Here is a 27,904-nt window from a genome sequence, read left to right as displayed (position 1 = left end):
GTTTTTCATATTTGTAATCATAATACCTTTTCACGTGTCATTAATCACTCCTTCCCCTTCTTTCCCCCACTTCGTTACTTATGTTGGCCACTAGTCGGCAGTGTTGTGAAACATTGTAAAAATAAAATGTGTTTTGTTTACCATTAAAACAAGTACTTCCTCTCTTTGCCACACAACGTGGTTGGCATTGACAAGGGGTGCAGAAGTGGAGGAAAAAGAACTTTATTTTCATTCTTTTGTCCATCAGAAACCTAACAAAGGCCGTTAAATATGGTCATGTATTTTTTCATGGTACTTTTCTTAAAAGTAATGTTAATATCTCCTCTCGTCTTGTTCTCGTAGACCTGGTCTCTTGTGGTGGTACCTAGCCAATACTTTGTACAAATACATCTAATGTGTCTGGTACGTTTTTTAAAAAGGGAATGCACTGTATTTAATTCATGGGAAAAACAAAGAATCTTCAGTAATACTGCAGTATAATGAGATGACTGGGTTATTTGCAATATCGCCAAGATAAAATACAACATCAGAAAAACAAAAGGACAAAGTTCTTCTTCTTTCTCTTTGCGCTTTTTCCCTTCAGAATTGAAGGTCGCCACAGCAAATCAATCTCCTCCATCCAACCCTGTCTTCTGCATCTGTCTCTCTCATGTCCTCCTTCACTACATCCATGAACCTCCTCGTTGGTCTTCCTCTACGCCTCCTACCTGGCAGCATCCTTCTACCAATATATTCACTATCTCTCCTCTGGACATGTCCCAACCATCTCAGTCTGGCCGATAACTGACTTTATCTCCAAGGTCTCTAACATGTAATGTCCCTCTGATGTACTCCTTCCTGATCCTATCCATCCTGGTCACTCCCAATGTGAACTTTTTTACCATCTTGCTTGCAGAGTCGCTGTTAGGTTGGTTGCATCTCAATGTGGCCGTGAGGAATTTCCCAAAATCCTGTGCAACTCTGGGGACATGAGGAAAGGTTTTTCTGAACTCCCGTCGTTCCTCTCCAGGTCGTCACCTGATTGGATGAGAGGGAATCTCAGATTCAGTGGAATCTGTTGACATTGACAATTGACATTGCATGAATCCACAAATGTCTCGCCGGGGGCTGTCCAAACATTTTTGGCTGCAGTTTTTTTTATTTATTTTAGAAGTACTTCAGCCTTCTTCTTGAACAATTTTTGTATGTTTTATTCTCAATATTAGTTATTCCCATATGATTTAGACTTTATTCCCATTACATTTTCTTCTGCTTATGTGGGTCCAGGTCACAAGGGCAGCACCCTCAGTAGAGAAGTCCAGACTTCCTAGTCTCCGGCCACCTCTTCCAGGTGAACGGAGATCAAACAGTCTAATATTGTTATTTTTGTTGGTTTATTTTAGAAATGGAAGACAGAATGTAGTGTTTTTATGTTCAATGTTTAGACAGGTTACACTGTGCTCCCAACTCCCTTGACATCAAGCAGCTATTGAGTGTTATCTTGGATTTCTTTCAAGAATTTCTTCGCTCTATGGGGTGGGCTCTTTATGCTCAAGCGACACGTCTAATTCTTGATGGCTTGTAGGAGATCAAATACTTATTTCTCTCCCATCGAAATACAAATCAATTCATTCATTTTCTACCGCTTATCCTCACAAGGGTCGCGGGGGGTGCTGTAGCCTATCCCAGCTGGGGAGAGGCGAGGTACACCCTGGACTGGTGGCCAGCCAATCACAGGGCACATATAGACAAACAACCATTCACACTCACATTCATACCTATGGACAATTTGGAGTGGCCAATTCACCTGGCATGTTTTTGGAATGTGGGAGTTTTATTTTTATTTTATTTATTTTATTATTGAACCCCAAATGAGCAAGCACTTGGTGACACAGGCTAAGAAAAACTGCCTTTTTGGATCTGTCAGAGGACACAGAGAAACCAGGATGGAATGGTTTGTCTGTTAAGTGAAAACAATGTGGAAGCGTCCCTCTGTTGAGTGTGAATGCAGGACACTGGTATGAAAAAGAGATGGATGAATACTTAGGTAGAGTATTGCTGTACTTACAGAAGCAGAGGAAAAGAGTGTTGACGCAGGTGGTGTAGACACTGAAGAAACCATGAGCAATCAGGTAGGCACCCACCACTATTGCCTGATTTGGACAAAGAAATAATAATGGTAATGGTTTTATTTCATTTGAACATGCATCAGATTACAATTGAGTGCATCCCATAATCAGTTCACAGTTCCACATGTCCAAAAGGAGTAGGAAGAAGCAAAGCTTATTAAATCCTACCCCACCATCTGGTGCTTTTACAATCAGTAACTGTTTCATTTGTTCACTTCCTGCTTTCCTAATATAATTTAGTTTTTTTTGTTTAATTTTAATTGTAATTTTAGTCACGTACCGACGTACGTTTTGAATTGGCTCATCGTTGTGCATTGTTTGAGGTCCTTACTCAATCCATTCCATAGCTTGATTCCAAAATCCTACAATCAGTTACTGTTACATTTCTTCACTTCCTGCTTTCCTAATATAATTTATTTTTATGTTTAAATGAATTATTTTTAAATTAAATAAATTATATTATTTATGTTTAAAGTTTTAAAATGTTTAAAAAATTTTCCAAATTTTAAATTTTTTACATTTTTTAAATATTTTAATTTGTTAATGTTAATTTGTTCACTTCCTGCTTTCCATAATACAGTTTAAGGTTGTTTTTTTTAAAATGTAGTGATCAGTGATCCTTGGATCATGATCCTGCGTCGAGGCGCCAGGATACACCAGGATACGCAAGGATATGCAAGGGTACTGAAGGACATGCATTTATATCAAGTCTTATTTTCTTATCTTCTCTTGTTATATCTCATAAATTTGGGAAATAGGCGTGGAAATGTGACTATAAGGGTTTTCTTCCTGTCTAGAAGCCTCTAATAATGTTTTAAAAAAGGTCGTAAACAGGCTTTCAATGCTCTAATTACAAAATAGTTCTTTATAAATAAAGGAAATGTTAATATCACTGTCGGTCTGGAAGCAATTGGGATTACTGTATCGTGTCTAAAAGCATTGTAATGACTAAATAGTTGGCTGAATATTCATTCTTGCAAGTGTCTGTAACTAACCATGATCGAAAGCTCACAGTACTTGAGGTTGGGCACTTGTTCCCGTAGAAGTGGTATTTTCCGTGTGAAGAAAAGAAATGCTACCACACCTGAAAGACAGACAGGAGGACACGCTGGGTGTGATCTGCGCCAAAAGGAAACTGTCAGAATGGACTGTTGCATGTCCACTTACCAATTCCTCCTGCTATCATGACTTTGCCCAGAAATAAGAGAAAGTCGGTGATTCTGTCCAGAACAGCAACCCTATGGAGTAGAAATGGAAGGAATATCTTACATCCTTACACAATGACACAAACAAACACAAAGTTTGTCTTACAAAATAACTCAATCGATCATGAATAATCTTTCATTATTTAAGGCGAGATTATTACTAAAAACATGTGAATTGTAAACTTGTTAAGACACAATTTAATGATATTTCTCCGGAAATATCTGGACTATGACCTTAAAACAGGGATCTCAAACATGCGGCCCGCGGGCCAAATGTGGCCCGCAGGACACTAGTTTGAGGCCTCCGCCTTGATATGAAAGTTTAATGTTAGTGCGGCCCGCGCAAGTTCGATATGGATGCTGTATGGTATCATGTACCCAGAAAAAATTATTACGTTTGATTAATGTTCATGTTAAAGGTTAAATAACTGTTAATAGTTATCCTCCCTATGCATGTGGAAGTGGTAAGTTTTTGGCGATTTAAGTTTAAAGGAAATAACTTGAAGGCTACCATTTAGGTCGCTAGCTCTCTAGTTTGCGAGTTAGCATGTATCTCAAGACCCTGCAGTTGCGCAATATGTTGTAAATAAAAAAGCATAAATGTGACTATAGTCGTGTTTTGTCATGTCTACAGGGCTCTAATAATGCTTTGTTCATTTTAATCTGAAAAAAATAATTTGTCTACCCACCAACTATATGTGTTTTCTTAATTTTTAATTATTTGCTGTTTTATTATTATATTTATTTATTACTGATTGATTTTCTTTATTCTTGATTTGTTTATTTATTTTTCATCTTATTTTGTGTAGAAAAATAAAAATGAAGATATTTGAGAACAGTGGAATGTTTTATCAGAGCTTTTCTTGTAGAAAATCGGAACCAAAGCAAAGTTTATTCATTTTTCTGTTTTTAATAAATGTGGGGTTTTTTTGGAAAACCTGATGCGGCTCAGCCTCGCCCAGACCCTAGCTCCAGTGGACCCCAAGTAAATTGAGTTTGAGACCCCTGCCTTAAAATGTACTTGAGGTACAACTTAATGTACAGTATGTTCCACTTTCATATTGACCAGGTCAGTACCACGTTTGGACAGCAGATGGGGCAATTGCATAACGAATGTACGCGAATGAATAACGAATGAAGATACGCATGTCTGAAACAAACTATGATCAACATGCATACATACAGTACATCAGGGGCAGTGTTGGGCACGTTACTATAAAAAAGTAATTCGTTATAGTTACTTCTCAAAAAACAGAGGTTTGCACTTATTGCAGTTGACAGGTGTTTCTGTGGGTTTGAGTTGCTCACACAAGACGTGGACAAAGTTTTTTTTTCAGCGACATAAAGTACATTTTACCTTTGACATCAACGACGTTAAAGTAGTGTCTGTACTTCCTTTTTAAAACGCTGTTTTGACTTGCTCTAAACAGCCACCCACCCAAGTTCTCAGATTGGCCGAAGGCGCAATCTTACTAAACCTTAGCCAATCCTCGTTGCTTATGTGCTCTAAACACCCGCCCACTCAAGTTCTCCGATCGGCTGAACGCAATCTTACTAAACCTTAGCCAATCATCGTTGCTTATGTGCTCTAAACACCCGCCCACTCAAGTTCTCCGATTGGCCGAAGACGCAATTTCACTAAACCTTAGCCAATCCTTATTGCTTATGGGCTATAAACACCCGCCTACCCAAGTTTTCTGATTGGCCAAAGACACAATTTTACTAAACCATAGCCAATCCTCATTGCTTATGTGCTCTAAACACCCGCCCACTCAAGTTCTCTAATTGGCTGAAGACGCAATTTCGCTAAAACCTGATGGGTTATCTCACCATAGTTTAGGCGGCTTCAGTAACGTGCAATAACGGGGTGTCGAAAATGGCGTTTAGTAATAGTAATTCCTTGGATTACCCTTTAGCAACTGCTTTTTGAAATGTACTGGAGGTCCAACTTCATGTACAGTATGCTCTCATATTGACCAGGTCAGTACCAAGTTTGGACAGCAGATGGGGCAATTGCATAACGAATGTACGCATGTCTGAAACAAACCATGATCAACCTGCATACATACAGTACATGGATATACGTATATACCGACTATACTTTATATCCAACTATGTTACTGTGTATTCCTGCTTTCCAATCCAAACAAACAAAAGACAAGACCATTTACCTGACCATATTTCTCATGAGAAGAAAAAAGGCCTCTCTGGCCGAAGTACAGAAATTCTTGCCATAGATTGCCATCTGGAGGATAAGAGATCACATTTATGACATGTTTGGAACGTTTAGCAGTCCTCCAAGGATTAAGCTTTCTTTTATAAAGACACATGAACCGACTCACCATGATGTACGCGTTTCGGTTCATGTAGCAAAGGAATTTTTCCAAGCACCAGAAACAGCATTGAAGACAGCATATTATAAACCTGGACAGGCTGTTGTCCAGACCTGTAAAAAATACACTCAAGATTATTGGAGGACGAACAGAAGCAGAAGAACATGAATTGATCAGGGGTGGAACAGTACGTGTATTTCTAATCGGATTTTTTGGTATGAAACTTTCAGAAGGGTCCAGGGTTTCAACACAGTGTCCATTAAGTGAGGGACAGGAAGTGGGTCAATAAGGAACTTGAACAACACGAACAGTCCAGTTGTGACTGATTCACCTGAAATGACACATTATGCTAATTAGATTTTATAGATTTATTAGATTTCCCAGATGATTTCGGGAAGTTTACTCAGCTAGATGAAACAAAGTGTACTGTGATTATGGCGTACAGTTCCACCCCTGGTGTGTACACTATGTACTATGTACTACGTGACATGTACACCTTTCAGTTTCTGCTGCAGGTATTCTAGTATGATCCGGAAAAGCTGGACAACAGAGAGAAACAGAGCCCCAAAGGCCAAGGAGCCTGTGTGATACCTGAAGAAAAGTGTTTGTTATCACCACAAACCTAAAATGATAATAAATAGCGATATGAATATGTCATAACTCCGGATTTAAATGATATTGTCATGATACAGTGATTATGTGATACACCATTGGGATGTGGTCTGGCACATGAAGTATGTAGTAACAAAAATGTATTCTAAAATTCTCTTCGTACAGTTGTTACTGTATATTTATTTTAGATAATATACATTTTGGTTATGGAGCAGCCAAATGGTAATGGTAATGGTTTTATTTCATTTGAACATGCATCAGATTACAATTGAGTGCATCCCATAATCAGTTCACAGTTCCACATGTCCAAAAGGAGTAGGAAGAAGCAAAGCTTATTAAATCCTACCCCTCCATCTGGTACTTTTACAATCAGTAACCGTTAAATTTGTTCACTTCCTGCTTTCCTAATATTTTAATTTTAAAATTTGTTGAAGTTTTAACCTATTTTTATTTTTTTAATGTTAATGTTAATGTTAATGTTAATGTTAATGTTAATGTTAATGTTAATTCATTCATTTTCTACCGCTTTTTCCTCATGAGGGTAACGGGGGTGCTGGAGCCTATCCCAGCTGTCTTTTAATTTTAATTTTAATTTTAATTTTAATTTTAATTTTAATTTTAATTTTAATTTTAATTTTAATTTTAATTTTAATTTTAATTTTAATTTTAATTTTAATTTTAATTTTAATTTTAATTTTAATTTTAATTCATTTTCTACCATTTTCCTCACGAGGGTTGCGAGGGGTACTGGAGCCTATCCCAGTTGTCTTTGGGCGAGAGGCGGGGTACACCCTGGACTGGTCGCCAGCCAATCACAGGGCATATAGACAAACAACCATTCACACTCACATAAATTTTTATTTTTATTTTTATTTTTATTTTTATTTTTATTTTTATTTTTATTTTTATTTTTATTTTTATTTTTATTTTTATTTTTATTTTTATTTTTATTTTTATTTTTATTATGGATAAACATTTCATAATAAATCATCAACAAGGTTCCAATGGCGACTTTGCCAACATTCCTGATTATATATAATATGGAAAACCTACTACTGTTTTTGTCTGAATGAGTTTCAGACCAAAACAACAATCCTCAACGTCACAAATCCTCAACGTATACAAAGTTTGAATCTGACCTGATGGCCGTGCTGAAGGCTGAAAACAGCGGCCAAGGAGGAACATCCTGAGGTTTCCTCCTGGCCCAGTAGTAGCTGGAAAACGTTCCGGCTAGAGTGCACTGTTCCAAGGCCAAGCTGAAGTTAACCAACCAGAGAAAGACGAGCAGGTTGGAAAGCTGAAGCAGGAAGAGGTGGCGGTGGTACAGCGTCTCCCCTCCGTCCAACGTAAACCAACACCGGGAACCCAGGCACGCCATTTCTTTGTCGCTGCTGCTACTGTTGACCGTCTGAGATGTGAGGGAATGAAACCGATGTTGGGAAATGTTCCAAAAAAATGTCTGGGGTGTAACGGTACATCCATCCTTTTTCTTCTGCTGATCCGGGTCCGGGTCGGCCAGCCCAGGCTTCCCAACTGAGACTGTTGGTCTCTGGCCACCTCTACCAGTTTTACCAGGGGGGCTAGTGAGGCATTCCCAGGCTAGCTGTGAGACAAAGTCTCTCCAACATGTCCTAGTTCTACCAGGGAGGGGGGCGTGGGGGGGGGGGGGGGGGGTTAGGAGGCATCTGGACTAGATGGCCATGCCAACCCAAAGTCTCTCCAACATGTCGGGGGGGGGGGGGGGGGGGGGGGGGGGGGGTCAGGAGGCATCTGGACTAGATGCCCATGCCAACCCAAGTCTCTCCAACATGTCCTAGTCTCTCCAACATGTCCTAGTCTCTCCAACATGTCCTAGTCTCGTCTCTCCAACATGTCCTAGTCTCGTCTCTCCAACATGTCCTAGTCTCTCCAACATGTCGGGGGTGGGGGGTCAGGAGGCATCTGGACTAGATGCCCATGCCAACCCAAAGTCTCTCCAACATGTCCTAGTCTCTCCAACATGTCCGAGTTCTACCTCAGGGAACCCGGAACACCCGGAACATCTCACCAGGTTTCCAGGAGGCATCTGGACTAGATGCCCATGCCAACCCAAAGTCTCTCCAACATGTCCTAGTCTCTCCAACATGTCCTAGTCTCTCCAACATGTCCTAGTTCTACCCCAGAGAACCCGGAACACCCGGAACATCTCACCAGGTTTCCTGGAGGCATCTGGACTAGATGCCAAATTAAGGGGAGGGGGGCGTGGGGGGGGTTCAGGAGGCATCTGGACTAGATGCCCATGCCAACCCAAAGTCTCTCCAACATGTCGGGGGGGGGGGGGGGGGTGTCAGGAGGCATCTGGACTAGATGCCCATGCCAACCCAAAGTCTCTCCAACATGTCGTAGTCTCTCCAACATGTCGGGGGGGGGGGGGGGGGTCAGGAGGCATCTGGACTAGATGCCCATGCCAACCCAAAGTCTCTCCAACATGTCAGAAGGGGGGTCAGGAGGCATCTGGACTAGATGCCCATGCCAACCCAAGTCTCTCCAACATGCCCTAGTCTCTCCAACATGTCGGGGAGGGTCAGGAGGCATCTGGACTAGATGCCCATGCCAACCCAAAGTCTCTCCAACATGTCGGGAGGGGGGTCAGGAGGCATCTGGACTAGATCCCCATGCCAACCCAAAGTCTCTCCAACATATCGGGAGGGGGGTCAGGAGGCATCTGGACTAGATGCCCATGCCAACCCAAAGTCTCTCCAACATGTCCTAGTCTCTCCAACATGTCCTAGTCTCTCCAACATGTCCTAGTTCTACCCCAGGGAACCCGGAACACCCGGAACATCTCACCAGGTTTCCAGGAGGCATCTGGACTAGATGCCCATGCCAACCCAAAGTCTCTCCAACATGTCGGGAGGGGGGTCAGGAGGCATCTGGACTAGATGCCCATGCCAACCCAAAGTCTCTCCAACATGTCCTAGTCTCTCCAACATGTCCTAGTCTCTCCAACATGTCCTAGTTCTACCCCAGGGAACCCGGAACACCTGGAACATCTCACCAGGTTTCCAGGCGGCATCTGGACTAGATGCCCATGCCAACCCAATTGGCTGCTCTCGATGCACTCTCATCACCACAAGTGCCAGATTGCTGCGGACAATGCTGCAGAACCATGGCCTTGGATTTGTTGGTTTGTATTCAGCATTTCTGATTTTTTGGAACACTCATTTCAGGACAGTGCAGAACTTTAATTTTTTCATTTTCATTAATTTTCTTTTTTTTTTTCATTCATTCATACAAATTTAATTTTTCTTTAATATTTCAACTTTACAATGTCATTTTTCCTTATAATATTGTGATGTTATTTTGGTTTAAAAAAACATTTTTTTTTATATAATACAACCTTTTCTCTCAATATTTTTTATTTTTTTGTGTAAAATTACAGCAATTTGTACTGTTTTGTAACTATTTGTTTCCCCCTGAAATGATTGATTGATGATTGTTACAACTTAAAAAAATATTTAATATTTCATCTCATGACATTATTTGCCCTCATAATATTAGAAGTTTATTCTTGTAACATTGTAACTTTCTTTCTTGGTATAATACAACCTTTTCTCTCAATATTTTTTTATTTTTTTGTGTAAAATTACAGCAATTTGTACTGTTTTGTAACTATTTTATTGTAAGTTGTCTTAATATTTAGACTTTATTCTCTTTCTCTGCAACCTTTGTCATTTTGTTTCTCATAATATTATGACTTCTGAAAAAAATTTTTTTTCTTTAATATTTCAAGTTTACGATGTCATTTTTCCTTATAATATTGTGATGTTATTTTGGTTAAAAAAAATCATTTTTCTTGATATAATACAACCTTTTCTCTCGATATTTTTTATTTTTTTGTGTAAAATTACAGCAATTTGTACTGTTTTGTAACTATTTTTTTTGTAAGTGTTCTCCTGTAGTTGTCTTAATATTTTGACTTTATTCTCTTTCTCTGCAACCTTTGTCATTTTGTTTCTCATAATATTATGACTTCTGAAAAATTTATTTTTTCTTTAATATTTCAACTTTACGATGTCATTTTTCCTTTCAATATTGTGATGTTATTTTGGTTAAAAAATCCTTTTTCTTGATATAATACAACCTTTTCTCTCAATATATTTTTATTTTTTTGTGTAAAATTACAGCAATTTGTACTGTTTTGTAACTATTTTTTTGTAAGTTGTCTTAATATTTTGACTTTATTCTCTTTCCCTGCAACCTTTGTCATTTTGTTTCTCATAATATTATGACTTCTGAAAAATTTATTTTTTCTTTAGTATTTCAGCTTTATGATGTCATTTTCCCTTATAATATTGTGATGTTTTTTTGGTTTAAAAAAATCATTTTTCTTGATATAATACAACCTTTTCTCTCAATATATTTTTATTTTTTTGTGTGAAATTACAGCAATTTGTACTGTTTTGTAACTAGTTCTTTGTAAGTGTTCTCTTGTAGTTGTCTAAATATTTTGACTTTATTCTCTTTCTCTGCAACCTTTGTCGTTTTGTTTCTCATAATATTATGACTTCTGAAAAATTAAAATTTTCTTTAATATTTCAACTTTACAATGTCATTTTTCCTTATAATATTATGAAGTTATTTTGGTTAAAAAAAATCCTGAAGCACTGGTGAACTAAGTAACAGATATTTAACAGAAGAAAAGGAATTGGCCTCCCTGTTGGAATACTTCTGGAGGGCACAGGGAATCATTATTTTTCCCCCCACTGTATGTCTGATTTGTTCAAAAGATAAAAACGAGCATTGGGAGCAGTATACTGTACCTCAGGGTTGCAAGTGGCGTTGGAATGAGGACATCTCACATCAGGAGACGTGACTTTATGGATGGCTTCCCTTGAAGATGCTAAGTTCCTGGTTTACAGTGTTAAAGCTGCACGGAACACAATACTGGTTTTGGAGCAAAACATAACAGAAGCAACGTAATGTGTTCGCCCACCGAGATGGTGATGCACTTTGTATGTAGAAATAAATATATTATAGTACTTATAGTATAGTACTTATAGTATGGTGATATGAAGTGGAATTAAAAGTGTGAGTCACATTTGGAGGACACAAATTAAAAAAATTGGAACCCTTTTGTTTACCTTTGTGTAGGATACAAGGCAGTAACGGTGAAGTAGGAAGCACACAAAGCAAGAGAGAGAAAAGTGACGACTGGGTAGAAGAGAGCGGACATGACGTGACCGATGGCTCTGCAACGAAATCGATGACAAAACACGTGAACACTTTGGAGTAATGGCCGTCATAAATGGCCGTAACAATAACAGTAGACTGTTAGGAATAAACCAATACTGTTTCAAGGAGAGGGCTGCACGGGGGTCGAGTGGTTAGACCTCACAGCTAGGAGACCAGGGTTCAATTCCACCCTCAGCCATCTCTGTGTGGAGTTTACATGTTCTCCCCGTGCAAGTTTTCTCCGGGTACTCCGGTTTCCTCCCACATTCCAAAAACATGCTAGGTTAATTGGCCACTCCAAATTGTCCATAGGTATGAATGTGAGTGTGAATGGTTGTTTGTCTATATGTGCCCTGTGATTGGCTGGCCACCAGTCCAGGGTGTACCCCGCCTCTCGCCCCAAGACAGCTGGGATAGGCTCCAGCATACCTGCAACCCTATTGAGGATAAGCAGTATAGAAAATGGATGGATTAAATAATTATTTGACCGGAATCTTTCCATGGTGTCCCAACTCTAAAAAGAAAAGTACCTCCCCGGGTACTCCGGTTTCCTCCCACATTCCAAAAACATGCTAGGTTAATTGGCCACTCCAAATTGTCCATAGGTATGAATGTGAGTGTGAATGGTTGTTTGTCTATATGTGCCCTGTGATTGGCTGGCCACCAGTCCAGGGTGAACCCCGCCTCTCACCGGAAGACAACTGGGATAGGCTCCAGCACCCACGCGACCCTCATGAGGATAAGCAGTAGAAAATGAATGAACGAATGAATGAATGAATGAATGTTTCAAGGAGTGTTTAGGCCAGCAGAGAAGGCCTTGCTGGGCCGGACTGCACACCAGGGACTAATTATGTTACTAATTCATTAATTTTTGGGAAAGTAACCAATAACTGCAACCATTCATTCATTTTCTACCATATAGACAAACAACCATTCACACTCACATTTTTTTCTTATAATATTATGATGTTATTTTAGTTATAAAAAAAATCTGAAGCACTGGTGAAGTGTCGATATGCTAAAAAGGATTAACTGCATCTCAGCTTTGTGATATTGATGAAAAAAAAAATTATAATTTTTTTCCCCCGAAATGACATTGTTGTTTCTTATGATGTTACAACTTTAAATAAATGATTTAATACTTCATCTCTATGCTACTAAAATGACATTATTTGTCTTCATAATATTAGAAGTTTATTCTTGTAACATTGTAACTTTTTTTCTTGATATAATACAACCTTTACTCTCAATATTTTTTCTTTTTTTGTGTAAAATTACAACAATTTGTAATATTTTCTGGTAAGTGTTCTCTCGTAATTATTGTCTTAATATTTTGACTTTATTCTCATAACATTATAATGTTTTCTGTGACCTTTGTCATTTTGTTTCTTATAATATTATGACTTCTGAGAGAAGGCCTTGCTGGCCCTGACTGCACACCAGGGACTAATTATGTTACTAATTCATACATTTTTGGGAAAGTAACCAATAACTGCAACAATTGATTCATTGATTTTCTACCATATAGACAAACAACCATTCACACTCACATTCATACCTATGGACAATTTGGAGTGGCCAATTAACCTAGCATGTTTTTGGAATGTGGGAGGAAACCAGAGTAAAACTGCAACCAATGCTAATTTGACACCCAGATGTCACCCCATGAAGATGGACGTACCCGCTAGCCTCTTTCAGGAGGGCAACGGCCAGCTCCACCCTCCGCCTCACGATGACCAGAATGAAGAAGATTGAAACTTCCGTCATTCCAAGGCACATCACTGACAACGGAAAAGAAGACACAACAAACATGTTTTTTTTTTTTAAATGCCTGCTCATTTACAGAATGTTGTCAAATCTGAAGTGTACCCGAAGTATTCATAAGTCAACTTATTAGTTTTACTGCCAATTCATTCATTCATTCATTTTCTACCGCTTATCCTCACGAGGGTCACGGGGGGTGCTGGAGCCTATCCCAGCTGTCTTCGGGCGAGAGGCGGGGTACACCCTGGACTGGTGGCCAGCCAATCACAGGGCACATATAGTAGACAAACAACCATTCACACTCACATTCATACCTATGGACAATTTGGAGTGGCCAATTAACCTAGCATGTTTTTGGAATGTGGGAGGAAACCGGAGTACGATTCATTTTGTATTGGAAAATGAAAAAAACAAAAGTACCCCCCACCATTCATTTGGGGGTACTTTCTTTTTAGAGTTGGGACACCATGGAAAGATTCCGATCAGATAATAATTTAATCCATCCATTTTCTATACCTCTTATCCTCACTAGGGTTACAGGTATGCTGGAGCCTATCCCAGCTGTCTTTTGGGGGAGAGGCGGGGTACACCCTGGACTGGTTGCCAGCACATATAGACAAACAACCATTCACACTCACATTCATACCTATGGACAATTTGGAGTGGCTAATTAACCTAGCATGTTTTTGGAATGTGGGAGGAAACCGGAGTACCATTCATTTTCTATTGGAAAAATATGAAATGACACTAAATATGGGAATATTTGGAATAGTCTGCATAGGTAGCTCAATGGTTTCGGCATTCACACAATTACCAACCGCCCCAGTCGGATTTGATTATCTGATGGAGTGCTATTTAACGTTCTTATTTGTGGTGTCGGCGGTCGAGTGGTTAGCGCACAGACCTCACAGCAATAAGACCCGGGTTCAATTCCACCCTCACACAGTCCAAAAACATGCTAGGTTAATTGGCCACTCCAAATTGTCCATAGGTATGAATGTGAGTGTGAATGGTTGTTTGTCTATATGTGCCCTGTGATTGGCTGGCCACCAGTCCAGGGTGTACCCCGCCTCTCGCCCAAAGACAGCTGGGATAGGCTCCAGTGGTAGAAAAATGAATGAATGAATGAACCTCTGTATCTGTATCCATTTCGTGCTGATGTTTGATGTTGTTCCTGTTTTCATGTAAAACAAATGAAAACAAAAACTTACATAAAATGATCCAAGTTTGTTTCAGCTGCAGATAGACTTTGATATCCGTTTGCAGACCGACTTGCATGATAGACACATCAGAACCTTGACTTTGTCCGAGCTCGGTCAACCTCAAGGAGCAGAACCATAAACCTAAACGTAAGCAAAGACAACCAATGAGTTGCTGGAAGACCAAAGGATGAAAAAAATGAAAAAATCAATACTAAATCTAAGTGGACTGGCAGATGTTATCATTAACCATTAAAGAATGAAGTCCATAGCTGAAATGAGTACCATATGACAGAAGCATCATGACGGTTATGATGGTCGTCCCCAACAGCAGCCGAGCGGTGAACCTCAGCAGAACGATGAAGATAAAACTGAAAACCAAGGACATCAGAAGACCTCTGCAAGACAAAGAGTGATTTGAAAGTGAAAATAACAGTGAGAGCTCCAGTTCATGTGTTCCTATAAGGCGTGGTCGTGATGATAAATAGCAAATAAGATTAATTTCTATCATTGACTGTGGCTGACTTTGTGTGCACTTTGGATTGTAGTTACAGGAGAATCCATGGCCATGACTTGGAGAAATCCTCCACTATCTTCTGCCCGATCTGCTGAGCATCCACCAGTCCTCTTATTCCTCTGCAAGGATGAAAAGGAGTACAATTTGGAATGGAAGCAAAAAAATGGCCAACAAGTAATAAATAAATGTAGTAATCCTTCGTTTATTGGGGTTATTTGGTTCCAGACCCAACCGTCATAAGTCAATCTCAGCAAAGTAGGATTGCTTATTTATAAATAGACTGTATTATTGTTATTATTATTATTATTATTATTATTATTATTATTATAGTATTTTCAAAAGCGCAATACAAATAAAATGTATAATAATAATAATAATAATAATAATAATAATAATTATTATTATTATTATTATTATTATTATTATTATTATTATTATTATTATTATTATTATTATTATTATTATTATTATTATTATTATTATTGTTATTGTTATTATTAATATAATAATAATACAAATATAATATTTATATAATATTAATATATCATATTTTATACAATTAAAATGTATTATTATTATTATTAATATAATACTACTACTACTACTACTACTACTAATAATAATAATAATTATTATTAACATGAATATAACAATATTAATAATAATAATAATACATTTTATTTGTATAACGCTTTTCAAAATACTCAAAGACACTTTACAGAAGAATGGAGTTGAATAAAAGCAAGTAAACAGAGTAAAAGATACATTAAAATACAATATTTATTCATTAAAACACAGTTAAAATATGAGAAAAAGTGTGTCAAAGTGTAGAAATAACACCTTATTATTACCCAATGTCCCGGACAGGAAGTGACGTCGGGGATTCAGACCACCTGCAATAAAATCCTGTTGTTTTGGCATTCTGGTCTGGTGCTTTTGTGTCTCACCATTACTGACTGACCAGTGTAGAATACTACAGTCATTTCTGGTGTATAACTGCTAAAGATCGACCGATACATCGGAGAGTGGCTGACAAAGTGTGTGACAAAGGAATTATGAGGCTGTTCAATTGTGATGCTTGTCAAAACGACTTTTGTGGTTGGCTACTGTTTAACTAGTCACATTACCGTTGACCGGCACTGTTTCACTTGCTGTGTTACATCCACTGTCTTTGAGAGTTACTGACAGTTTTTTGCTGAAAATAATTCGGAAAAAGAAAAAAGATGATGTGAAATAGAAGACATACCGGGCAACATCTTGGAGTTCGGTGACACTATCTGCTATTTCCAGAGCTTCTTTGGACTTTGACTTATTTGCCAAACTCACGGTCTCATTAAGAGTGAGGACATCTGGCAGACACCTCTGAAGATCTGATACACACACACGCACACACTCGGTTACTATAATCAATACTATACTATACGTATACTATACTATACTATATACTGAATACTAGAATGACTCTATAGGAGAAAATTCAAGCATCATCCTTACATGGTCTACTTGGCACAATCATCGAAGGACAATCCTCGTCTCGCAGCACCTCAGCTACCGGCTGGAAGATACCAAAGTGAAAAGGACAAAACAAAAGAACATTTACGCTTGGATGCTTCTTGCCATCTTTGGAATTGGACTGTAATATTTTAAACTCTAAAGGGAGGGAAGGAAGGAAGGAAGGAAGGAAGGAAGGATAGAAGGACAGAAGGACAGACGGACGGATGGAAGAAAGGAAGGAAGGAAGGAAGGATGGATGGAAGGAAGGAGGGTGCACCATGTCACAACCATCGCCGTGTGTTGGAATCATGCTGTTCGCACTGACATGAAAAGGGAGGAAGGAGAAAAGGAAGGAAGGAAGGAGGGAGGAAGGGAGAGAGGGAGGGAGGATGGAAGGAAAAAGGAAGGAAGGAAGGAAGGAAGGATGGAAGGATGGCAGGAAGGAAGGATGGAAGGAAAGAAGGAAGGAAGGAAGGAAGGAAGGAGGAAGGGAGAAAGGGAGGGAGGGAGGATGGAAGGAAGGAAGGAAGGAAGGAAGGATGGAAGGATGGATGGAAGGAAAGATGGAAGGAAGGAAGGAAGGAAGGAAGGAAGGAAAGAAGGAAGAAAGGAAGGAAGGAAGGAAGGAAGGAAGGATGCACCATGTCACAACCATCGCCGTGTGTTGGAATCATGCTGTTCACACTGACATGAAAAGGAAGGAAGGAGGGCTGGAAGGAAGCAAGAATGGATGGATGGACGGACAGACGGAAGGAAGGAAGGAAGGAAGGATGGAAGGAAGGAAGGAAGAATGGATGGATGGATGGACAGACTGAAGGAAGGAAGGAAGGAAGGATGGATGGATGCACCATGTCACAACCATCGCCGTGTGTTGGAATCGTGCTGTTCACACTGACATGAAAAGGGAGGAAGGAAGGAAGGAGGGAGGGAGGGAGGAAGGGAGAGCGGGAGGGAGGATGGATGGATGGATGGAAGGATGGACATGAAAAGGAAGGAAGGAAGGAAGGGAGGAAGGAAAGAAGGAAAGAAGGAAGGAAAGAAGAAAGGAAAGAAGGAAGGAAGGAAAGAAAGAAAGAAGGAAGGAAGGAAAGAAGGAAGGAAGGAAGGAAGGAAGGAAGGAAGGAAGGAAGGAAGGAAGGAAGGAAGGATTCACATGTCACATATGAGCAAAAACAACCAGAATTGACCCGCAGTGTGAACATGGCCTTCATCATCTCTCTGTTGATTGGAGGTGAAGAATTGTCACTATTGGATAATAAAATAATAATAAAAACCTTGGCCTATGATGGTAACCATTACCGTAGTACTGGTGTTTGTGTCAATAAGGCCCTCTATGACAAGGTATTAGATTGCATGGACTGACTCTAAAGGTGTAATAATAATAATAATAATATCTATCTAACAATAGACAACCCTGTAAAGATAAAGGGTGAGGCTTTAGAAAGTAGATTTTCCCAACAGCAACCCCTACAGTACTTGTACAGTACTACAAGCGATCATGCATGGTGACCATACCTTTTCAGGCTGATCAAATCCAGGTTTACAGAACTGTCTGTAATACTCCCAGGAACTGTTGCCAAGTTTGTGCTGCAGTTGCATCGCAGTAAAAGTAACTAATTTGTCAGGGCACTTGGAGACACACATCTGGAACAAACACAGAACATTTGCCTTTCACATACGGAAAATAAAGTCATAAAGGCTCAATGGGCCAGTGGAGCCTGGAATTATATGTCTGCATACAAAAAAAGATCATAATTATGTACTTTTGCATTGATATTTACACTTGATGGAAATGAAGTTGGGGATGTATTCTTAAAACAACAAAGTGGCTCAGAATGGTTAACTTGGTCTCCTTTTGTGGATCCCCACCTATGACTGATTGAGCATAGAGTATGGTTTTGTGTCATTTATATCTAAAACATGATTGTTAAAGTTGCTTTATCCATTTTTATAGCCTATAAATATTAATATATTTACAATGTTGTATTCTTGTGTTAAACCATGCCAAAGTTTCAGATAATGAGTTTGCGCATTTGGAAAACACTTGCTTTCAGAGAGTTTTTTCTAACACAGTCTCCCTGTGACATCACCAGGAGACATGCTTCCTTATATGGGCATGCCGTGTAGGCCAGATACCCTCTAGGACTGCCCTCCCCACAATTCTGCTTGGCTCTGTTTACGGTTGTTAGCTATGGCTTTCCACAAGGCAAGCTCAGACAGAAGTGGTTGGAGGTGGTGATTCTCAACAAGAAAAAATATTTTCATGTTTTTGTGAACATGAAAATGAAATATCAACTCCAATACAAAATTAGACGGCAGTACTTGGGATGTGACCAATCACAGCGGAGTGCTGGGAGGCGGGCCGTGGATTTAACAAATTAAAAGTAGGGCTGTCAGTCAATTAAAATATTTGATTGGGATTAATCGCACTTTGCCCATAGTTAACTCAGAATTAATCACATTTTAGACTAGACTAGACTTTCTTTAATAAATAATAAATAATAAATAATAAATAATAAATAATAAATAATAAATAATAAATAATAAATAATAAATAATAAATAATAAATAATAAATAATAAATAATAAATAATAAATAATAAATAATAAATAATAAATAATAAATAATAAATAATAAATCATAAATCATAAATCATAAATAATTATTCATAAATAGATTATATCAAATATTTATATTTCTATTTAATCGCAGATAGAAATACGTTTTTAGCTATAATAAGTAGGAGAAATCTCTTTGTAGTAAACAATTTGATGTGCAACGACAGCGATAATTACATCAAATTTTATGTAAAAGGTTATCAATGATTGGAACTATTGGCCAATATTTAACAAAGTCGTCATGTTTGGAACGTTAGGTTGGGGAAGAAGTTGTAACATTATTTATACTACGGGAATAAACTAAAAATATTATGGGAATAAAGTCACAATGTTACAAAAATAACCTCTATGCAGATTATTTAAGAACAAAGTTGCATTATTTATTTTTACATGTTTATGTCTTTATGCTTCACTGTTAAAGTTAATGTCATTTTAACGGGCGTATCAATTACTCAGATTTTTCGCCATTGGCTGGTGGTCCCGGGAATGTAAACCCCACACAAGGCAGGAACCTCCTGTACTTTTTGCAAAATATATTTCGTACCTGAGTTGTTGGGCACTGTAGGTTGATGAGAATAGCGGGACTGGCACATTTTATGATGTTGAAATAGAAGAGAATTGGCTGCTTCCTGAAAAAAAAAACAAAAAAAAAACAATTTGCTTAAAAGACGTGTATCAGATATGGATTTACCTGTAGTTGAAACCCACGTAAACCCTTCATGTTTTGCAGTGGCGTCATTAGGCCTATTTTAGGGGGTCTTCAGTCCCCCTAAAATTGTCTTAAGCCCTCCTACATAATTTGATATTTTATATTGATTTAAAAAATATTTTTTATTGATTTAAAAAAATAATAAAAAATCATATAATAGGGCAAAAGCAGGCTTATAAGCAAGCCAACAAGCAGGCTAATACTAGCCTACTACTACTAGTAGTAGTAGTAGTAATAATCAGAAGAATAATAATGATGATAGTAATAATAATAGGCTAATTACTAATATAATAATGATGATTATATCATTGATCACTGGACAGAATGGTTGCAGAGCTTGAGCAGCGGTTTTGCAGTGTATAAGAATAAAATAAAATAAAATAAAATAAAATAAAATAAAATAAAATAAAATAAAATAAAATAAAATAAAATAAAATAAAATAAAATAAAATAAAATAAAATAAAATAAAATAAAATAAAATAAAATAAAATAAAATAAAATAAAATAAAAAATTCATTTTCTACCGCTTATCCTTACGAAGGTCACAGGGGGTGCTGGAGCCTATCCCAGCTGCCTTTGTGCGAGAGGCGGGGTACACCCTGGACTGGTGGCCAGCCAATCACAGGGCACATATAGACAAACAACCATTCACACTCACATTCATACCTATGGACAATTTGGAGTGGCCAATTAACCTAGCATGTTTTTGGAATGTGGGAGGAAACCGGAGTACCCGGAGAAAACCCACACATGCACGGGGAGAACATGCAAACTCCACACAGAGATGGCCGAGGGTGGAATTGAACCCTCGTCTCCTCGCTGTGAGGTCTGCGCACAATACTATGTGTATATCTTGTATATATCTTGTTAAACTGTCTTTTTTTACTTTTACTTTTTGTATACTTTTTCAACGTAACTATTACACTGAAAGGAGAAGCTCTCCAATCTCGTTGTACATCTTGTATAATGACAATAAAGGCCATTCCATTCCATAAATTGTTGAATTGGATTGCATGGGCTTCGACTCGAGAGTCACCCAGGAATTGTTTCCCGGTCATTCCTGTCAATCTTGGAATATCAGCTCTTGTCTTGCACTCCACTGTCTCCCATCTTATTGGGTGTTTGTGTACCGTTTGTTTATGTTGTTAGTCATTATTAGTTTGTTGTTATGTGTAAGAGGCAAGGAATGACTCACGCATTGGAGGTCCCCTCCTGACCGCAAAACTCGCCATTACTGTTGGTTGGATGGAGAACCTTCCCGGGGTCACCATGTAACCAGGCTGGAAAAAACACACCCATCAATTTCCATGACTGCTTAAACCTTTATTTACATTGCTTTATGTTCTATATTTGTACAAGTACTGTGCTGTATTTGTTGATATTTAAGATATTGTGCATATAATTCTTTCATCAAAGAGTGCAGAATATTTAATTACCTGAACTGGACATTGATTTTCCCTTATTTCTATTCGGATTTGAAAATATCAACATGCTCTTAAACCCGTCATTGAAATTTGTACTCTCTGCAGTCATTGCCACAGCATGATGACGCTTCCTTTCAAATCATGTCAGAAGTTCAGGTTGTAGTACCTTAGCACCCCCCAGCAACCCTAGTGAGGATAAGCGGCATAGAAAACAGATGGTAACAGTAATGGTTTTATTTCATTTGACCATGCATCAGATTACAATTGAGTGCATCCCATAATCAGTTCCACATGTCTAAAAGGAGTAGGAAGAAGCAAAGCTTGTTAAAAACTTACCCCTCCATCTGGTACTTTTACAATCAGTAACTGTTACATTTGTTCACTTCCTGCTTTCCTAATATAATTTATTTTTATTTTTATTTTTATTTTTATTTTTATTTTTATTTTTATTTTTATTTTTATTTTTATTTTTATTTTTATTTTTATTTTTATTTTTATTTTTAAATAAATTATTTTTAAATTAAATAAATTAAATTATTTATTTTTAAAGTTTAAAAATTAAAAAAAATGTAAAAAAATATAAAATATTTTTAATTTGTTAATTTGTTTAATCTGATACTTTTAGAATCAGTAACTGTTACATTTGTTCACTTCCTGCTTTCCATAATGCAGTTTAGTTTTTTTTTTAAATAATGCACCTCGTATCGAAGTACGAGGTGATGGGTAACAAAATATTTCGAAATTCACATGGCAAGTGAAAAGGTGTCAGGCTTAGACAAACCAGTTCAATGTCAGGGTTGCAGACCACCTTATGACCAACTTAATGCCTGTTATTGAAGAAACAACCTTTGCTCTCCTGTGTGTCTCCTTTCTGTAATCTCAGGGATTCTGACTTGCTCGAGAAAGTAAACGAGCAGATATTTAATTCCATGTATGCATAGAATCTGCACATTGTTATTATCTTCAGGTGAGACTGTAAAAATAATGAAAGAGTCCGTGGTTCAGACAATATTGAACATATCCTCAGGTGATATTGTCAGCCCTGATGGGATCGGAGTTGCTAGTTTTCAGATGTCGAGTCCGCTCACATTATGTTGACACGAGCGTGTGTCTGAGGAGAGAGAGGACTTACCTACGATCCCAAGGCTGACGTATGACAGGATGACAAGGATGAAGATGAAACAACAGAAGACATCTGTGCAGCCCCTGTGAGACAGGTATGAGAAAAGGGGGGAAAAAATCAGTCCATCCTTCAAGTTACCAGAAGGCTACAATATACCATATTTTCTGGACTATACGTCGCTCCGGAGTATAAGTTGCACAAGGCCAAAAATGCATAATTAGGTATAAAAAAATCATACATTAGTCGCTCTGGAGTATAAGTCACAGGAACAGCCAACCTATGAAAAAAAGTGTGACTTATAGTCCGGAAATTATGGTATATATAGTACCGGACTATAAGTCACTCCGGAGTATAATGCACAAGGCCAAAAATGCATAATTAAGTAGAAAAAAACATACATAAGTCGCAGGAACAGCCAACCTATGAAAAAAAGTGTGACTTATAGTCCGGAAAATACAGTATATGTATATATATTACCGTATTTTCCGTATTATAAGTCGCTCCGGAGTATAAGTCGCACAAGGCCAAAAATGTAGAATTAGGTATAAAAAAAACATACATAAGTCGCACTGGAGTACACGTCGCATTTTTTGCGGGTAATTTATTTTCCAAACTACTTGACCAAAACAGACATTACGTCCTCTTGGAAGGCAAGTTCTAACAATAAAAGAATAGAGAACAGGCTGAATAGGTGTAAGATATGCTAACACAATGGTTATTCAGCTACACAAAAAATAAACATGAACAGAAAAGGTGTCCAGTGTTTATGGAACATAAACACTTTTTTCATTTATAAGTCGCTCTGGAGTATAAGTCGCAGGAACAGCCAACCTATGAAAAAAAGTGCGCCGATGTCGACATTTTCAGCTTGGCAGAGTGACAATTTTGTGACAAAACAGTGAGCCAAAGGTGCGGAGAAGGCTGGTCAGCTCTGACCTGGCTATTCGAGGCGCAGGTGAAGCGCAGCCTGTGTAATGGCAAATTGGCAGAAAGGTTACCAAGACCTTTTCAGATTTTTCAGAATATTGCGCATATTTCAGTGGAACAAAACAATGACAGCAAGCACTATTTAACGTAAGCGTCTGAACCAGCACGAATCACATTGAGACGTGATGATGTGATGGGAACTCAACCTGACGGCAACTGAAAGTACGATGCCTGAAACGATAAGAGGGCTGAAAACTGATGTCTTCTACTCCGGTTTCCTCCCACATTCCAAAAACATGCTAGGTTAATTGGCCACTCCAAATTGTCCATAGGTATGAATGTGAGTGTGAATGGTTGTTTGTCTATATGTGCCCTGTGATTGGCTGGCCACCAGTCCAGGGTGTACCCCGCCTCTCGCCTGAAGACAGCTGGGATAGGCTCCAGCATCCCCGCAACCCCAGTGAGGATAAGCGGGGATGGGAATGGGGCAAGCTGTATTTTCACTAGTTGGGAACAAATTAACCGTGAAAAACAAGGGATTTTCCATGTGGACAGAGATGTTTCCTGGTATGAATCTGAGGACAAAACGTTTTTGTTTCCAATAAAAAAAGTCCAATTTAAAATATATATTTTAGCACTAGGTTGTCAAGATTGGTGTTTCAGCTGTATCACAAGAATTCATATACTCATATTCATATTCATTACCTTCTGTGCACTGGACCTCTGAATGAAGGATCAAATTTGTGTGGCTCTCCTGCAGAGGATAAAAAAAGTATAGTATTTATGACGTGATCAAAACGGAATTTGTTTCGTCTTTCATATATATATATATATATATATATATATGTATTAGTTGTTAGCGGGCAGGCCTCACAGCTAGGAAACCCAAGTTCGATTCCACCCTCTGTCATCTCTGTGTGGAGTTTGCATGTTCTCCCCGTGCATGCGTGGGTTTTCTCCGGGTACTCCGGTTTCCTCCCACATTCCAAAAACATGCTAGGTTAATTGGCCACTCCAAATTGTCCATAGGTATGAATGTGAGTGTGAATGGTTGTTTGTCTATATGTGCCCTATGATTGGCTGGCCACCAGTCCAGGGTGTACCCCGCCTCTCGCCCAAAGTCAGCTGGGATAGGCTCACTGGTTTCCTTAGATATCAAATCAAATGGGAGAAGCCGCAGGCCGTGCCATCGGGGGACCAACACCCGGGCCCCCCGATTCCGGGCGGACATCATAGGGACGGCCCCCCGAGGAAATATGGATATGGTTGATACCAAATAAATGAACTACATTGATGTGACGATACCATGAAGAAACAGCCAGGTCACGTCCAAAACAAAGGAGGTCAAGTTAGGGATGTTGTTGAAATAAACAGACCTCAGTTCAGCTAAGAGCATTACTCTAGTGGAGTTAATCTTCTTCCTGTGCTGACGAGATAAGACGCAGCAGGCCCTCTGGTCCAGACCACCATTGTTATTGTTGGCATCAGGGTAAGGAATAGTGACGTACAGTACCATCATAGTCCAAGGCATCCTGTACTGCAGGGCAGTGCTTCTCAATGGGTTTATCAATGGAACCCACAATCATACTGTAAAGACCTGCGGTGACCCAAATCCTGAAGAAGCCACATGGGAACTCCCTCCCAACACCTACCACCTGCGGGGACAAGCATAAGGGTGGCATCGAGGGTGGGTGCCTGGGCGACTTGGTCTTCGGTGGCCAAATCTGGTTCCTGGGACATGGAGTCAACACTCCAGTGGGGAAGGATCCTGAACTGTGGACTTATTAATAGCCCCCTCGGGTTGGTACCTCTCTGTTTAAGTCATCCCCGGTGAACGAGAGGGTCATTTCCCTACACTTTTGGGTTGGGAAAGGGTCCTGAATGTCGTTTGCGTGGACGCACCAAACAGAGTACCCGGCCGTCTTGGAGTCCATATCAGAGGGGTGCTGGAGAGCATGATTGGGAGGAACGGCCTCCCCGATCTGAACCCGTGCGGTGTGATGTTATCGGACATCTGTGCAACCACAGTTTGTCCACAACTAACACAGGGATGTCCATAAGTACACTTGGAACCAGGACACCCTCGGCCAGAGGTCTATGATTTATGACTTTGTGGTCGTATCAGCCGGACAGACCCCAAACTTGTTGTGAAGGTGTTCTGGCAAACCGTCCAATGCCTCAGAAACGGGTAGGAGTACCCGGTCCACAGTGTTTACAGCGGGGCACGACCGTGGAATTCGGGAACTGTGCCTTTGGGTTGGCATCCCAGTTTGGTGGTCCCCCTTTTCAAGAAGGGTGACCGGAGGCTGTGTTCCAACTACAAGGGGATCACACTCCTTGGCATCCCCGGAAACGTCTAGTCCAGAAGGGCACGACCTTTAGTTTGGGTCGTGACCGAATGAATGAGATTACGGAGACAAGACACTGAGTTTCCTCCGTAGGGTGGCTGGACTCACCCTAAGAGATAGGGTGAAGAGCTCAGAGTGGAGCTGCTCTTCAGTTGAGGTGGCCCGGGCATCTATCATGATGCCTCCCGGACGCCACCCTGTATGGATGGGGTACGTTCAGCTTATTCGGGACACAATGAATACTGATCAACATTACCAAAAAATCCCACATTTGTACTATTAATTTTAAGATATTTATTAGCTAAGTCACTTGATGTGAAGTAGAAGAACCCAAGGTGATAAACACTATTGAATGGAATAAATAACTCATAGCAAAACCCCAGCGTGGTGTCTGGCTTGGTGCCACATTGTGCCAACAAAGTAAAAAATAACCTTTCCATGCATCGCTTTCTTTAGCATTTAGTTCATAAAAAATCAACAGGTCACAATCAGGTTGGCCGGCCCCCCAGACAAGGTGTCTCTTTTTTATTTTTCAGGAAGTTTTTCAGGATATGGCGTCTCCAAAATGGTAATGGTTTTATTTCATTTGAACATGCATCAGATTACAATTGAGTGCATCCCATAATCAGTTCACAGTTCCACATGTCCAAAAGGAGTAGGAAGAAGCAAAGCTTATTAAATCCTACCCCTCCATCTGGTACTTTTACAATCAGTAACTGTTACATTTGTTCACTTCCTGCTTTCCATAATACAGTTTAAGGTTTTTTTTTAATAATGCACCTCGTACCGAAGTACAAGGTGATATGAGCATCCCATGCCATAATGGGTACCATAGTAAGTGTCAATATAGTGATATATATAGCACATCATGACTGGTTCAAGACTCTTCATCCTTGTATTTAGCAAACATCAACTGCTTGTATTGTTTCTTGAATTGGCTCATCGTTGTGCATTGTTTGAGGTCCTTACTCAATCCATTCCATAGTTTGATTCCACATACTGAAATGCTATGGCTTTTTAACGTAGTCCTAGCATAGAAGTGTTTCAAATGTACTTCTTCCCTGAGATCATATTTCTCCTGTCTTGTAGAGAAGTATTGGATGACATTTTTAGCTAATTGGTTATTTTTAGCCTTATGCATTATTTTATCTGTTTGAAGATGAACTATATCAGCAAGTTGAAGTATTTGTGATTTTAGAAATAAGGAGTTAGTATGTTCTCTGTAGGCGGCATTATGAATTATCCTTACTGACCTTTTTTGCAGTACATTTAGTGAGTGAAGATTGCTTTTATAGTTATTAGCCCATATTTCCACACAATAAGTAAGATATGGTAGAACCAGAGAGCAATAAAGAGTGTGAAGTGATTTCAGTGTTTCAGTGAAAATGGCAGTGTTGTGTCCCTAAAGCTTATATATTGCCATTAAAATTAATTAATTCATTCATTTTCTACCGCTGGAGCCTATCCCAGCTGTCTTCGAGCGAGAGGCGGGTTACACCCTGGACTGGTGGCCAGCCAATCACAGGGCACATATAGACAAACAACCATTCACACTCACATTCATACCTATGGACAATTTGGAGTGGCCAATTAACCTAGCATGTTTTTGGAATGTGGGAGGAAACCGGAGTACCCGGAGAAAACCCACGCATGCACGAGGAGAACATGCAAACTCCACACAGAGATGGCCGAGGGTGGAATCGAACCCTGGTCTCCTAGCTGTGAGGTCTGCGCGCTAACCACTAATTGAACAATCCTCACGCTGTAAAATGTTAAATATGACAATTCAAGTCTTAGTACGATAGTTCTTCCTTGAATCCATAGAAAACAAGCTACTGAAATATTAATATCGCTTTTAGACTTGGACTTGCTATGGAAACCTGATGTGAATTATAGTTAGTACATTTGGGGTGCACAGTTCATTTCAGGTTTATTATCTTATTTTACCTTTTGGGACAGATGCTTTTAACAATGTTAGCATTGGATAGTCTTTGCCGTGAAGTAAAAAGCATTTACTCACCGTAGGGACCGGGGTGTGAAGCTGCAGTGACTTTCTGTGAGTTGGGGGAGATGTACCGCCGTGGCGCCATGGCGAGTAGAACAAGACCAAGACACTGGAAGGGGTGAATGTGGTAGAAAGATAAGCTGATTGAGCCGCCCTCTCTCGCTTTCCTCTCTCTCTCTCTAATTCAAGTCTGACTAATTCAAGCGTGCTTAACGGATCAAGCAGTTGAAATACAGACGAACCTTGGTTAGCGTCCGCCCCAGTTAGCGTGTTTTTCGTTTAACACAGACAACAAAATCGTG

At 39.2% G+C, this 27,904-nt stretch overlaps 1 protein-coding gene across 2 annotated transcripts; it reads right to left on the bottom strand.

Annotated features, from left to right (window-relative positions):
* Positions 1–206: 206 nt before the first annotated feature.
* LOC131109449 (choline transporter-like protein 5-A) lies at positions 207–27,904 on the bottom strand. Of its 2 annotated transcripts, XM_078788864.1 has the most exons (22): positions 27,618–27,904; positions 23,955–24,003; positions 22,332–22,405; positions 20,971–21,055; positions 19,610–19,694; positions 17,962–18,090; positions 16,447–16,507; positions 16,199–16,322; positions 14,988–15,071; positions 14,721–14,833; positions 14,448–14,579; positions 13,154–13,253; positions 11,397–11,489; positions 11,061–11,148; positions 7,398–7,666; positions 6,143–6,237; positions 5,656–5,759; positions 5,485–5,558; positions 3,276–3,346; positions 3,104–3,192; positions 2,048–2,132; positions 207–1,017 (listed from the first exon to the last, which is right to left on the bottom strand). In XM_078788864.1, exons 1-22 carry the CDS (start codon positions 27,685–27,687, stop codon positions 920–922), a joined length of 2,172 nt encoding a protein of 723 aa, XP_078644990.1. In that variant the 5' UTR covers positions 27,688–27,904; the 3' UTR covers positions 207–919. The 2 variants fall into 2 exon arrangements, with proteins under 2 accessions (XP_078644990.1, XP_078644991.1); XM_078788865.1 differs by lacking the exons at positions 22,332–22,405; positions 23,955–24,003; positions 27,618–27,904 and adding an exon at positions 21,212–21,649.

Source organism: Doryrhamphus excisus, linkage group LG2, assembly GCF_037039965.1.
Source record: "Doryrhamphus excisus strain RoL-2023G ecotype Guam linkage group LG2, RoL_Dexc_Guam_v1.1, whole genome shotgun sequence".
NCBI classification, from domain to species: domain Eukaryota; kingdom Metazoa; phylum Chordata; class Actinopteri; order Syngnathiformes; family Syngnathidae; genus Doryrhamphus; species Doryrhamphus excisus.
This window is presented reverse-complemented; position numbering and strand designations above follow the sequence as displayed.